Source organism: Microcaecilia unicolor, chromosome 11 (assembly GCF_901765095.1).
Source record: "Microcaecilia unicolor chromosome 11, aMicUni1.1, whole genome shotgun sequence".
In the NCBI taxonomy this organism is placed as follows: Eukaryota; Metazoa; Chordata; class Amphibia; order Gymnophiona; family Siphonopidae; genus Microcaecilia; species Microcaecilia unicolor.
In genome coordinates this window covers 77,154,632-77,170,439 of record NC_044041.1, presented here as the reverse complement: position 1 = coordinate 77,170,439, position 15,808 = coordinate 77,154,632, and the positions used below count along the sequence as shown (strand labels likewise).

Here is a 15,808-nt window from a genome sequence, read left to right as displayed (position 1 = left end):
TCCCCTGTCACACCCCACCCTGCCCCCTGTCACTTTGCCCCCTCCAGATTCCCTTTCTCCCCTCCCTCATGTAGATCCCCTCCCCAATTTTCCAGCCTCTCTCCACCCACATGACTCCATTCACTATCCCTCCCCTCCCTTCCTTTTATCTTAGTGTGGTGCCCTGGTGGTCTAGTGACCTCTTTGGGGCAGAAAAGAGACCCCTCTTTCCTGCCTGGCACGCCAATGCCGCTTGAATTCTCGGCAACATGTGTGTGTATGTCCGTGCGAGTGTTTGAACATATGAATATATGAGAGAGCAAAGGGAAGTATGATTTTCTTCTGTGTCCCTAGTACACAATTTCTGTGGTTCCACAAATTTCAGTGTGTGGCTGTCTCATGTGCCTCACTTTTTGTGAACAGGTCAAAATGTCACTATTATGGTCATTACACTTTCTAAGCCAATGTCCCAAAAAGGTTAAGCAACTTGCTAAAGTCAAAACTGGTGAGATTGGAACCTGGGATTGTTGTAGGGTTACTTACGTCCATATTCACTCAGAGAGATCCTCCTTTTCAGGAGATTGTTTGGGGTCCGGACGGTTTTACCAGCCTACCCGTCTGACTGGGTTTCTGGGCAGGCGGGCAGTCTGGCTAGCTGATGGGTGGGTGGGCAGGCTGGTTGGCTGGCAGGCAGACTGGCCTTCTCTCTCTCCCCCCCCCCCCCCCCAAACCTATCATAACACGCCCCGGTGGTGTAGTGGTCTCTTCGGGGCAGGAAAGAAACCCACTCTTTCCTGCCTGCTGTCGCTGCTTCTTGAAAACGGCTGCTGAGACTTCAAGTGGCGGCCTCGCAATACTTTCACGGAAATCTTACGAGGCCACTGCTTGAATTCTCGGCAGCCATTTTCAAGAAGTGGCAGGTGTGGGCAGGAAACAGTGGGGTTCTTTCCTGCCCCAAAGAAGCCTCTAAACCACCAGGGCTGTGAGGGGAGGGGAGGGAGGTCGATAGGCTGCACATGGATGGGAGGGAGAAAAGAGGAAGCCATGCTGCACATGGATGGGAGGGAGAGAAGGGGACAAGCTGTTCATAGATGGGAGGGAGAGAAGGGGACGTGTTGCATGTGGATGGAAAGGAAGGGAGAGGAGAGGGAGCCAACCTGTACATGGAGGCGAGGGAAGGGAACTGAAAAGAGAAATGCAGCACATGGATAGAAGAGGATGGAGAGGAGAGGGGGACATGCTGCTCATGGATGGGAGGGAAAGGAAAGGTGACATGCTGCTCATGGATGTTTGCTTTTTTGGAAAAGTACATATTTACTCATTTTGTATTTAGACTACAGAAGAAAATGCATTTCTATTACTCTTACCAATATTTTCACTGCTTATAGAGTCTGGCTTTCTTGAGGGGTCAATGTGACTGTGCAGTGGGGGCGGGGTGGCATTTTATTTTTTGCGTCCTCTTTTTTTTCTCCACAAATATGGTAACTTTAGAGTGTGAGGACTGAGCTCTGCTGCTCTATCCCCCAAGCTACTTGCAAGCTAAGAACAGGAAATACCTGCAACTTCTGAACCATTGCCTCCTTCTGGCTTTCCAGCTCCCGGGCATCTGGTTTCTGGCTCTTCAGCACACGAATCTCCTAAAATCAAGGGTGAACAGTTAAAAAAAAAAAAAGATTTTTCCTTTCAAGAAATCAGGAAATGGCACATGTCAGTGTGATGGAAGGAGCCGCTAAGATGTCATCAGACTCCTAACTCAGTCATACCTAGGGTTACCACATGTCCAGATTTACCCGGGCATGTCCTCTTTTTGAGGACATGTCCAAGCGTCTGGACGGGTTTTGCCAGTCCGCTCGTTTGTCCGGATTTCTGGACAAATGGGCGGGCGGCGGGCCTATCCTAGCCTCCCCTTACGTACTATCTACTGCCCTGGTGGTCTAGTGACCTCTTCGGGGCAGGTAAGAGCCCCCTCTTTCCTGCCCGGAGCACTGCCCTTGCCCTGCATCCTGTTGCTGTGACGATCTCGGGATTCAAAATGGCCGCCGAGAGTTCAAGCGGCCTCACAAGACTTCAACTCTCGGCGGCCATTTTGAATCCCGAGACCATCAAAGCAACAGGATGCAGGGCAAGGGCAGCGCTCCGGGCAGGAAAGAGGGGGCTCTTTACTGCCCCGAAGAGGTCACTAGACCACCAGGGCAGTAGTTAGTAAGTAAGGGGAGGGGAGGTGATGGGGGGGGGGCAAGGGAGGAGAATATGTGACCCGGGGGGAGGGGAATATGTGACAGGGGGCGTGGTGAGAATGTGAAAGGGGCAGAGTGTAGGCGGGGCAGGGGGCAGGGCACATGTCTTCTTTTTGAGAGGACAAAATATGGTAACCCTAGTCATACCTGCTTTTAGGCTTCAAGGCCTGGCAGTGTTCAGTGTGTACATAATGCTTTTTAGACCCTCTCTCTGAAATACGGCTAGTATCAATTTGAGCACTCTATCTGCCAATAACACTCCCTAGATTAGAAACGCAATTCAAAATCCGCCTCCTGTCTTTCTGGACTCTGATTCCTCCTGATCTTATTCTCAGGTTTCTTTTCTTCCCATTGTAATATTTTCTGTATTTTTGTGAAAAAATACCAGGCAACAGGGTGTACAGCATTATACAAGAGTATCAGAATAATACTGATCGAACAGTGCTGAAGATGGGGGCAGGCTGAAATCAGAGAACCTGTCCTTTTCCATTCCCTCCTTACCTCCTCTTTGGCCCTCAGTCGGCTCTCCAGATCCTCCAGCGCATGGCTCACCTCCTCCTTTCGACCCTCCGGGGTAGGTTCTGGAGTCCCCTGAGATTCCAGTTCTGACACCTGCAAAAAAGCAGCCAAGGACAGATTAGACAAAGACACATGCTCAAAACACAGGTGCCAAGCCAGGAAAATGCCTGGGACCTGAATATGAATCCCAGCTCTGCCACTGTATGTATGAGTGGAGGAGTAGCCTAGTGGTTGGAGCACCACTCTTGCCATCCAGAGGTGGCTGGTTCAAATCCTTGTGATCTTGGGCAAGTCACTTAACCTTCCATTGCCTCAGGTACAAAATTAGATCCCCCAGGGCCAGAGAAATGCCCAGTGTACCTGAATATAACTCTCCTTTAGCTACTACTGAAAAATGTGTAAACAAAATCCAAATAAATAAAATAATACCGCTGTTGGAAAGGTAACTCTCTGTGCCTCAGTTTAACTAAAAATCTGAAATGATCCAGGAGACAACTTTTTCAAAATGATTTGGGGGTCAGCCACATTAAGCATGGATACACTGAAGGAATTAGTTCAAATATCAGGGCTGCTCATGTACTCACAGACCCAGCAGCTATGCACAGGGAACCCTGATCTCTAAAAAGAAGGAGCTTTCACTTGTTGATTAAGTAGGGCAGGCTTCACCCTTAGGTAAACTAGGTGGTCACCCATGGTGGCAGCTCCTGGGGGACGACCACGACGACGACAAAGAGCGGTTGCAGCCAAAGCAAATCAACAGAGCTTGATATGCACAGAAAAACTCAAAGAACTATCAGTGCATTCTTTTACCCACAGGGATGCAATGTTCAAATAGTCCATGGACCTGGGTACTAGAGAGTTGCACGGGGACAGAAATTTTACCCATCCCCGTCCGTCCCTGCTGGAATCTTACCCGTCCCCGCTGGAATCTTACCCGTCCCCACCCGTCCCCGCTGGAATTTTACCCATCCCCACCCATCCCCGCAAAAATTTAACCCATCCCCACCCATCCCCGTAAGAAGTTAATGGTACATAAAAGAAAATTCCAGTCAGCTCCCTCAGTCTCTCTGTGGATTTGAGCCACAGCACTGTAGGCAAGGAAGGAACGGAAGTTGGAACACTCTGGTGCGCACATCTAAGACTTGTCTCCGATTCACTTGCACTGTGTGCTAAGAGGTCGCCACATGCACGTGCCAGTAGGTCAGGTGACATCTGATTCTCATGCCTGTGTCAGAGCTGAAGTCTGTGCACCAGCCTGGCAGCAAAGAGGATTAATAGTAACATAGTAAGTGACAGCAAATAGACCTGAACGGTCCATCCACTCTGCCAATAGTCACACTCATGATCAATTCATCATTAAATCAACGAGTGTGATATTATATACATGATTATGGTCTTTCTTTCGTGTTTCTGGAACAAAGACCACAGAAGTCTATCTGGCCCTATCCTTATGTTCCTTATGTTGAAGCCCACTCCAGTCTATTCATCTTCTCATTTGTGGGACACAGACTGTAAAAGTCTGTCCAGCACTGTCCTCATGTTCCAGCCACTGAAGTTGCTGTCTAAGCCCTTTCCAGCCCATCCTAAACCAGATTGCCATGTATGAGACACAGACCATGCAAGTCTGCCAGCCTCAGGTATCAGCCCTAGTTCATCACAGCCAGAGTCGCCATCTAAGCGTCACTTGACACATCCACACACATGCAGCCATTTAAGGTTAGGTTTTATATAACTTCCATTTTCTAATTAGAGATCCTCTGTGTTCATCCCACGCCTTTTTGACTGCCTCCGAGCTGCTTCCATCCCTGCGGGAACCCCGCAGGAACTGCCTCCATCCCCGCGGGATTCCCGTGAATCCCGTTCCCGTGCAGTTCTCTACTGGGTACCCAGCTTTTGGAACTTGCTGTCTTGCTTTCACTATGTATATGTACACCCAAAAAAATTTTTTTTTTAAGATAGTGATGTTTAATTATATGGTTATACATGATTGTACTAAGAGAGGTCATGTCTGTTGAGTTTAATTGTCACCATATTGAGGGAGGGGTCTGAAAGTTAATTGAAGGAAGGAAAACCCTAAGATTTACCTAGACAGCCCCATACTGGTTTATCAGCCCTGCATACAGGTGGGAAAGGGGGGAATAGGGGAACGGTTCTAGTATTACAATATAGGAGGAAGAGGGGAGCAGCGCCCCAGAGGTCACAGGGACACAGAGGAACGAACTCCTCTAGTGTTACAGTATATGGGGAAAAGGGCAGCAGAGCCCAGGAGGTTACAGAGGAACTCTTCTAGGGTTACAGGATGAGGGAGGGGGAACAGCAGAGCTCAGGAATCACAGGGGAACTCCTCTAGTGTTACAGTATGGGGGGAGGGGGAGAGGGGAGCAGAGACCAGGAGGGTACAAGAACACATGGGAACTCCTCTAGTGTTACAATATAGAAGGGAGAGGGCAGCAGAGCCCAGGAAGTCACAGAGGAACTTTTCTAATGTTACAGGATGAGGGGGGAGGGGAGCAACAGACCAGGGGCTCACAGGGGAGCTCCTCTAGTGTTACAGTAATTCAGTTTCTCGGTGATAATATCCTTTTATTATTTTATATTTTCTCTCTTGCTTCTGTGCCACTTTGCCCTTCAGTTGTGTTTTCTCCTTCCTCTGATGAAGCTAAGCTGACCTTGGTGAGGAGTGCTACCCAAGGTCCCTACTGATGGGGGGATGCACTAAAGTCCTCGGTAGAGCCGTTCCGTACCGAATTCCATAACGAATCGGTACGGAATGGCTATGCACGAAGGAAAGGGAATGCAAATGAGCTGCTCGTTGCAGCTCACTTGCATTCTCTAACCCTTCGTAAAACCGTCAGAAAATCGGCCCGTAGAGCATGCGCAGAGCAGCCAAGCGTTATGCTGGCTGCTCTGCGCATGCCAAGGACGTCAGAAAAAAAAACAAACCAAACACGTCCTTTATGGACGTCCTTGCACTTCCCCCCGCCCGAGGTCCTTTATCGACGGCCTTGCCCCCCCCCCCGAGGTCGCCGCTGCTCCCCGCTCCCCCCTGCATTAAAATCATAACTTCAGGCAGCCCCGGCCCCCCCTCCCTTCCTCCTCCTTTCCAGAGGCAGGCAGAAGGTTCTTCTCCCTTGGTCTGTCTCTCTCCTGCTCCTGTGTGTCAGGACCCGGGTCCCAGCACACAGAAGCAGAAGAGTGACAGACCGAGTGAGGAGCAGATGCAGGAAGGTAAGGGGCGGGGGAGGCGGCCCAAGTGGGTGGGGCAGCCCTGCCCCAGGCCCTGCTCTATTTCTCCACGCCTTGCACCCAACTCCATGAAGGCTTACAGCTCTCCTGCACTATAGAGGTAATTTGTTACTTTGCCTTTCTTTGATTGAGGGAGCAGATGTGTACCTGATTCCAGTGTGGAGTACTGCACAGATTTATCAAAAAAACTGCATACTGCACTGATAACATTAACAGCAGTATACCTGTTTCTAGTTTGGAATACTGCACTGAGTTATTAAAGGAGGGCGTACTGCACTGATAATATTAACAGCTTTGTAACTGTCTCCAGTACAAACTTACCCTAAGAGGAGCTCAGCTAGAACTTGCATTCCTTTTTAAAAATAGTGCCAGTAGTAGCACTCATTTTATAATTCTGCCTAGATCAGGGGCATAATCAAACGAAAACGTCTATCTCCATGGGCGTTTATCTCCAAGAACGGGTCCTTGAAGGGGCGGACCGAACTGTATTTTTGCAAAAAAATAGACGTCCATGTTTTATTCAACAATTTGTGAGCTGGGCATTTTTGTTTTTCAGCGATAATGGAAAATGAAAGCGCCCAGCTCAAAAACGAATAAATCCAAGGCATTTGTTCGTGGGAGGGGCCAGGAGTCGTAGTGCACTGGTCCCCCTCACATGCCAGGACACCAACCGGCCACCCTAGGGTTCACTTTTACAAAAACAAAAAAAAAGGTAAAAGAGCTCCCAGGTGCATAGCACCCTTCCCTTGTGTGTTGAGCCCCCCAAATCCCCCTCAAAACCCACTGCCCACAAGTCTACACCATTACTATAGCCCTAAGGGGTGAAGGGGGGCACCTACATGTGGGTACAGTGGGTTTGGGGGGTTGGACGACTAATAAGCATTAAGCTGCACAATTGTAACAGGTAGGGGAGGGATGGGCCTGGGTCCACCTGCCTGAAGTCCACTGCACCCCCTAACAACTGCTCCAGGGACCTGCATACTGCTGCCAGGGAGGTGGGTATGACATTTGAGGGTGAAAATAAAAAGTTGTGAAACATAATTTTTTTGTGGTGGGAGGGGGTTAGTGACCACTGGGGGAGTCAGGGGAGGTCATCCCCGATTCCCTCTGATGGTCATCTGGTCATTTAGAGCACTATTTTGGGACCTGTTCGTGTGAAAAAAGGGTCCAACAAAAGTGTCCTAAATGTTCGCTACAAACGCCTTTATTTTTTCGATTATCGCCCTAACGCATATATCTCTCCTCGGTCGATAACCAAGCTCCAGTTCCACCTTCGCCACACCTCTGACACGCCCCCATCAACTTTGTCCGCAAACGCGACGGAGTGCAGTTGAAAACGTCCAAAATCGGCTTTCGATTATACCGATTTATTCGTTTTTGTGAGATAAACGTCTATCTCCCGATTTGGGTCGAAATCTAGGCGTTTTTCTCTTTCGATTATAAGGTGGTTTGTCTCCCAGGCAGGAGTTTTGCAGGGAGGTTGCCATATGCCTGTGTTTTTTGGGTCCATTGCTCCTTCTGATTTTAAGAAAGTTGCAGGATGTATGATCGGGACAAGCTTGGACACAAGACATCAGTATTCCCACTGATTAAGTGATATGTTGTATTAAGGACATCCACAGAACAGATGTAAATGTTACTAAAAGATGTCAGGCCAGATATAAGTTCAGTTGTAACATCTGAAGTGTGGGGTGGAGGGAGGGGGAAATGCAGCATGCCTTAGGTGCAGCACAGCTGTGGGGCATGAGGGTTACCGTATCTGTGCATACCCGCTGGCGCAGTCTCTCTGTCTCTTCTTGGTAAGCCCCAAGTCGTCTCTTCCACTGCTCCACATTAGCGCTGGCCTCCTGCAGGGCTGCCAGCAGCTTACTGTTGTTGTCCTGGAGACTGAAGTACTCAGCTTCCCACTGTACATCACACACTGAGCTGAGGAGACATCAAAACCAAAGGTCAGGTCAGGTGCCCAAATCCAGGGATCTTCAAATCCAGTCCTTGAGGTCCACAACCCAGCCTGGTTTTCAGGATTTCCACAATGAATCTGTATGAGCTCTATCTGCATGCAATGGAAGTAGTGAATGTAAATACACCTCATACAGATTCATTGTGGAAATCCTCAAAACCAGGCTGAGTCGAAGACCACGAGGACTGAATTTGAGAACCCCTGCCCAAATCCCTGGCTTCATGCAGCCCTGTCCCCTCCATCAGAGGCCCCTAGTCCCTTGCATCATATACACCTGGAGGACACCAAGAAGTTCCATGGCATTGGATAGACGATAAGGTAGTCCTGCCTTTGCACTTAAGAACTTGTAGTTCCAGATTCATAAATGCTCTTAGGTAAAACCAGGAATGGCATGGCTTGTTCCTCTTAGCATGGAGTTTGTTGGTTGCTCTCCATTTCCTCCTTCCGTTCAATTAACTGTCTGAGCATACTGAGTGCACACACACCTCTCCCTCAGAGATTAAACACTTTGCTGCTTCACTCCACAGGAAAATCATGCAAGTAGCCACCTGCTCAGCAGTACTGGTGGGAAAGGCGAGGGAAGACGAACACCGTGGTCAGGGCTGCTGTGAGACATAGATGCCAACACTTCAAAATTATTGGGGGTGCCAAACACAATGCAAAAATTACCCCTCCCTGGACACAAATAAAGAAGCTTGCGGGGTGCTCAGCACCTACCGCACCTACCGCACCTACAGAGCAGGCTTCTATGATGTTAGAACCTCAGAACTAGGCTCAGAAAGTGCCAGAAACCCTGAAACTCTGCTTCAGTGACATCACGCAAGTTGGCCAAGTGGGCCCTAGACAGCTGCCCCGCCTGTCCATTCGCGCCCAAATCTGACCCCAGCTGTGAGAGGCTACCTCAGGCCTTCACAGGTGACGGCTTTCTAATTAACTGGTGTAACATGCAGGAAAAGAAAAGTGCTTCTGTGTGGCAAGCATACAAATTGCTTAAAGATGTAACAATTTGGCTTATGCATGTTCTTTCCTCCCGCACTGTAAAAGGGTGTGACCTAGTCCAGAACAACTCATTCTTCAAACTCTGGTTAACCTGATAATTTTGCTTAGTTCCAGGACTGAGCACCTTTGCTGTTTCTTCCTTCTCACGTCCCAATTATTCCATACATTTATATAGGTTCAGACACATATACACACACTCACTCACAGGATGTTTGAGAATCCTTTCGTTATATGATTGCTTTTTTTTCTCTCTCTCTCCTGAAGCCTTAGCACACAGCTGTCAGCGGACAGGTCCCGACAAGGCGGGCGGCTCCACTTTTTCTCAGTGCTGTGAAAGTTAATCACAAAAAGCCCAAGGGAGACTACGTGAGCTGATCTCAGCCACCCTGTCCAGCCCAGTTCAGCCTTCCCTGATTTTTCTTGTCTGTTGCTAGACTCAGAACAGTCCTATGGCTTGCATGTATCCCTTCACCCCCAACTCTAAAGCAAGCTAGAAACTGAGAGAGGCAGAGAGGGATGGAGAGAGGCCTAGAGATGGAGGGGAGGGAGGAGACAGATCAGGGAGGAGGGGTGGAGGGGAAAGAACAAGAGTGGCTCAGCAGTGACTGACCGAACAGCTGGAAATTCATCTCTGGAAGAGGCCAGGTTACATGTCTATGTGCTTATTATTAGTAAAGACATGACCTCAAGTCCCTGGGGTAGAAGGGAGTCACTGCGTCTGAGGTACAGATATTGCTTCACCTCTGGCACCAACAGGGAACTTCATTTCAGAGCTTACACACGTACCAAGCCATGTGCACACATTATTACATACATACACCAGTGTGTAGAGCCTTACAGACATGTACACATAGCCAAAAACATATATGAGCTCTCACACAGAGAAATGTATATACAGCTAAACACACACATGCACATGTGTACAGAACCAGGCATACACATGACCAAACCAAGTTTTCAGAGTTCTATTCCAAGCCACCACCCCCCAACACATGCATCCATGCCAGCAGTAACATGTTAAGCCATGTAGAGAGAGGAAAATTCTGTAAAGAGCCACCTCTGTGAAACCTATTCTCTATAGAAAAGTAGGTGTTTATTTCCTTTTACAGGCTGACTAAAACCATTGTTTTCGGTTTCAGCTGAACCCAAACCTGTGACCAAATTTTGTCACTCAGTTTCTGCCAAAATGGAAACTGTAAATGAACTTGCACTGTACCCCCTCCCTCCCGCTCCCTACCCCCGAACAGGAGCAGCTCACCTCTGAGGCCCAGCTAGTTCACCTCCAAGCAATGGCGTTCCTAGGGGGGCTGACACCCAGGGCGGATCGCTGATGCGCCCCGCCCCCCCGGGTGCAGCGCCCCCGGCGAAAGGACACCCCCCGTGAAAGAACCCCCCCCGGGTGCACGCCACTGAGGGTGTGCCGCGTGCGCCTGTCCTTCGTTCGTTCCGTGCTCCATGGGGCAGAGGGAGCATGGAACGAACGAAGGACAGGCGCGCGCGGCACCCCCCCCCCCCCCCCCCCAGCAGCAGCGTGCACCCGGGGTGGACCACCCCCTCCCCCCCCCCTTGGTACACCACTGCCTCCAAGGCCTGACCCCCTCCCCCTAGAACAAAGGCAAGCCCCACCCCCGGAACAAAGGCATGTATAGGCAATCAGACTGCAGCTGGCACATATAGACAATCAGTCTTACCCATGCTGGCTCCAATATCAACCTGGCTGCCGCAACTTCATGCGGCAGTCTCGCAAGACTTCCGAATGAAGTCCTGGCAGTCATGTTGACAATGCAGCCAGCAGGGGTGAGTAAGGATTGCTCCTGCCCCCACTGTGCTACCAATGCTTTTAAGGTAAGTCTGGGGTTGAGGGGGTCCAGCCCCACGGGGGGGGGGGGGGAGCTCATTTCTGCTTTGGGAGGGCTTTGGACCTCAGACAGGAGCTGCTCGGGGGGAGGGAGGGAGCAGGGACCGCACCAGAGTTTCAGTTTCAGTTGAAAACACACTTGTAATTGTGAAGCACTGCGTACGACTGGTAGCGCTATAGAAATGATTTATAGTAGTAGTAGTTGTATTTTTGGACAAAACTGAAAAAGGATCAAATTAGGATTTCAGCACAGGTTTTGGCACCAGAACTGAAACTCAGTTGGCCTGTATGTCCTTTACAGAATAATAGAATGGCCAGGTATATACGAGCATATGTGCAGGAATGAGAACTTACACGAGCCATGGAGCTAGCGGAAATGCTTGTGCTAAGATTTGGGAGATAAGCACACAACGGAGTGGCCTATGGTTAGAGCACCAGTCTTGCAATCCAGAGGTGGCCGGTTCAAATCCCACTGCTGCTCCTTGTGATCTTGGGCAAGTCACTTAACCCTCCATTGCCTCAGGTAGAAACTTAGATTTTGAGCCCTCCTGGGTCAGAGAAATATCCAGAGTACCTGAATGTAACTCACCTTGAGCTACTACTGAAAAAGGTGTGAGCAAAATCTAAAGTAATAATAACTTATAAAGTGTGACCCACCCAGACTTTGCACATCATATAAAATACACACTAGTGAATATACATACAGCACATAACCAGGTTTTTGGCACTTATGCATGTATGTGCATACGTAGGCACATATTTGCCATGTCAATAGTAGCACCTTCTTTATACAATTACTCCCGTGGAGGGGAATAATTGAACGTCGCTGGCGATCTATTTTGGCGGCGGCGCAACAGCTGTCCGGAACCGTATTTTCAAAAAAGATGGCCGGCCATCTTTTTTTTCGATAATACGGTGTGGGCCGGCGAAATGCCTTGGATTTCGCCGGGTTTGAGATCGCCAGTTTTCTTTTTCCGCGATAATGGAAAAAACTGCCAGCGATCTCAAACCCGACGAAATCCAAGGCATTTGACCGTGGGAGGAGCCAGCATTTGTACTGCAATGGTCCCCCCTCACATGCCAGGACACCAACCGGGCACCCTAGGGGGCACTTCAAACATCTTTTATAAACAACCAAATTAGCTTCCAGGTGCATAGTACCCTTCCCTTGTGTGCTGAGTCCCCCAAATCCCCCCCAAAACCCACTGCCCACAAGTGTGCACCATTACCCTACCCTAAGGGCTGAAGGGGGGCACCTACATGTGGGTACAGTGGGTTTTGGGGGGTTTGGGAGGGCTCAACATTACCCACCACAAGTGGAACAGGTAGGGGGGGGATGGGCCTGGCTCTGCCTTTCTGCAGTCCACTGCAACCAACAACAACTGTTCCAGGGACCTGCATACTGCTGTCAGGGTGCTGAGTATGACATTTGAGGCTGGCATACAGGCTGGCAAAAAAGGTTTGCATTTTAATAATTTTAGTGTGGGAGGGGGTTGGCGACCACTGGGGGAGTAAGGGGAGGTCATCCCCATTCCCTCCGGTGGTCATCTGGTCAGTTGGGGCACCTTTTTGAGGCTTGGTCGTGAAAATAAAAGGACCAAGTAAACCCGGCGAAATACTGCTTATTGCCGGGTTTTATTTTTCCATTATCCGCGAAAGCCGGCCATCTGGTAGCCACGCCCAAGCCTGCCCATGTCCCGCCTTCGCTTCACCACCAACACGCCCCTTTGAACTTTTGCCGGCGAGGCGAAGGGAAAGCGGCGAAGCTATCACAAATGTAGCTTTCGTTTATACGCTTTTCGCCGCTTTTGCAAAATCGCCGGCCATATCCCGATTTGTGTCGGGAAATAGCCGGCGATTACTTTCGATTATAAGCTGGATAGTGACCCTGGGGGAAGAGGTCACTGTATATCTAAACTTATCAAAATGTTCCCAAGAAAAGACATAATAAAGTTGTCACCCTTCTGAGCGCATTTTCTTCAGCCGTTCCTTCTCTGTTGTCAGCTCCACGTCAGCACTCTGACTTCTGAAAAACTTCTCCTCTCCTGGTCCATTGGAACTAATGACAGGTGATGGCAGCACCTGGGGGGGGGGGGGCAAAGACAGCATTACACACATGTCCTTCGGTATATTATACAACCTGATGGATGGACACAGCAAAGAGAGGGTTACAACAGCATATCCCAGATAGCTGGGGGAATACCCGCAAGGCACATAACACATCTTTGTTTATTAAAAAAGCAATCCTTTCCCGCTGGGTGGGGGGAGGAGTCTCTTTAAAAAATTAAACAATAAGTAAATAAGCCATCGAAAACCTTTTCGCTTCTTAATCGCAAACCATCATTGATAGTAGGTTCCTAATTGTTAGTTGCTTCCTATTTGTAGATTAATACTGTAATTTCTACCAGAATGCAAATGTAAATCATTGTCATTTTCAACCAGAATGTAAACTGTAAGCCACTTTGAACCGAAACTTGGTTTTGGATAACAGTGGGACACAAGAATGAATAAATAAATCACAGAGGCAATGGCTGGCGGGTATGAGGGAGAAAGGATAGCCTTTTTTGAAATATGGTTGTATCAGCAATACTTTCACCTTGAAAAAAGTCAATATGTCACATTTTGGTGCTGATTTTTGAGCATGTTTCCATTTAGCACTACTCCGAATATCGTGGTCCTTTTCTGGGGGAGGGGGGGGTGTAGGTGTCTGACTGCTAGGGGTGGATGGGGTGTGTTTGTGCTGGGTGTTTGGACGTGTCTGCAGGTTTGCTAGTTGGGGTTTGAGTCTGGTTTTCAAATTTAAAATCACAACAGTCATGTGTGGCCTATTTTATGATGTTGGTATTTTCTCTCTTTTTTTTTTTTTTTTTTACTTGCCTTGTTGTTGGACTGTGTTTGCTCATGTTTCTCTTGGTTATACTTCCTCATGATGTAAACTGACTCATTTTTGTGTTTCACTGACTGTTGCATTAAAATCTGCATTAAAAAAAGTAATAACACATCTTTGTGCGTGCATGTAAATTCACCCTGGACAGCTGGGAGGGAATAGGCAAAGACATAGCTCACATCTTTGTGTGTGCACATAAACTTGTCTTGGACAGCTCTGTGTGTGTGTTGAGGGGGGGGGGTACACAAGACATGTAACACATCTTTGTGCACATAAATGCATCCTTTTGTCTGACAGCTGAAAAGATGAGTGTGTCAGTGACTACAGAAGGGCTACAGCTCTTTCAGAAGGCCTCAGAGTGATGCTGGGGTTAGAGAGGCACTGATTGTACCCTGACAAAAACCATATACAAAACTTGTCCTAAGTGGCACCAATAAAGCAGAGTAGCCACAGAGGCAGCACAACCTGTGAGAAAACAGATTCCTCTCTTGCAGTAGTCTCTGAACAGAGTGGAAAATCACTTCTGGAAATGCCTAGGCCATGAAGCAGCAACAGGTTTGCTAGACTCGCTGTCTGTTGTGGGAGGGTATCCATAAAGCAAACACAGAGTGATGGGATCATACAGCCCCCTCCTCTCTCTACCTGAAGGTCCCAAAATTGCCCTGTGTCAGAGGGACAGGATGAGATGCTGCTACATACATCATATTTTCATCCTCTCTAAGTAAACATTTGCTCACTCCTAGTTTTAGTGACTTCATGCGCTGGAAAATAACAAACTGATATATGAACTATTTAAAGTTAATGGTACACCCCAGGACTTTCCACAGGGATGTTTCCTTCAGACAGAAGGGAAGAGGATCCAAATCTTTCAAATTACAAACATATATATGTCTATTTCCAGAGAAAGGATCGAGAAAAAGAATCAGGAGTTGTAGGCCCTGCAATAAAATGATGGTACACAATTTTCACTTGGTGTCAATACCTATGCCTGCTCTCTACTTAACTTCAGACGTGAATTCTAAGGTCATCATCCCAAAACCGCTGGGTACTCCCTTCATTCAGAGAAATCTTCCACGAGCATACTAGGAAAGTGATCTTCTCAGTTCAAGGCCCAGAAAATTGGAACAAACTACTGCAGTCCCTATGGCAACAGACATCACTCCAGAACTTCAAATCAGATCTTAAAACCTTCCTTTTCACAGACATATAAACTTAAGGTCTCTCCTTCCCAAGGGTGAGCCTGAACAACTTTGCCCCTCCTTCTGTGCCTCCCTCCACTGTCCTATCACCATTGTAGTTCTACCCTATTACCCCTCTATTCGTGTTTTATCTCTCCCCTCTTCCCCTCTTTTAATATTTTTTTTCGATTGTAAACCACCTAGATGTTCTATTTGATGGGTGGGATAGGCAAGTCCTGATTAAACTTAAAACTTGTACAGCACTGAAATTGAGATTAAAGCTGGGCAGACACACAGAGGAAATTTGAGAACTGAAGAGAAAGGTTAGAAAGAAAATTAAAGAGTCATGGAATAGGAGGCAATGTTCTGTTGTGGATTAGGAATTGGTTATTGGACAGGACACAGAGGATAGGGTTAAATGGCCATTTTTCTCAATGGAGAAGGATGAATAGTGGAGTGCCGCAGCCCGCAGGGATCTGTACTGGGACCAGTAATATTTAACATATTTATAAAAGATCTGGAAATAGAAACAACAAGTGAGGTATTAAGGGTCCCTTTTACAAAGTACGCCAAAGCCCCCTCTTACTGCAGACTACCAATGCCAGATTGGCGTAAGGCAAAACAGTGGTACGGGTACTGCCACTTTGTAAAAGGAGCCCTAAATTTGCAGATGAGACAAAACTATTCAAAGTTGTAAAAATACATGTGAACTGTGAAAAATTACAGGAAGACATTAGGAAATTGGAAGCCTGGGTATCCAAATGGCAAATGAAATGTACTGTAAAACATTTTTAATATCCACAAATTTAACAAACAATGCAATAATAAACAGTAAATCACACCCCTCCCTTCCTCCCCAACCCAGACTACCCCTAATACTTCAGGAAAAACCTTTTAAATATACTATCACCTTCAGCCTGGTTTCTTATGGCTTCTGGTGATTAC

General features: G+C 48.0%; 1 protein-coding gene across 1 annotated transcript in view; it reads right to left on the bottom strand.

The window, feature by feature from the left end:
* Nucleotides 1–15,808, bottom strand: part of HOMER3 (homer scaffold protein 3) — a 66,234-nt gene that overhangs the window by 5,393 nt on the left and 45,033 nt on the right. Inside the window, exons 5-8 of the mRNA XM_030218630.1 lie at nucleotides 12,759–12,880; nucleotides 7,751–7,907; nucleotides 2,718–2,828; nucleotides 1,536–1,616 (exon numbers count right to left, since the gene is read on the bottom strand). Of these exons, the coding sequence (XP_030074490.1) occupies nucleotides 1,536–1,616; nucleotides 2,718–2,828; nucleotides 7,751–7,907; nucleotides 12,759–12,880 (471 nt within the window). The remainder of the gene's footprint in view (nucleotides 1–1,535; nucleotides 1,617–2,717; nucleotides 2,829–7,750; nucleotides 7,908–12,758; nucleotides 12,881–15,808) is intronic.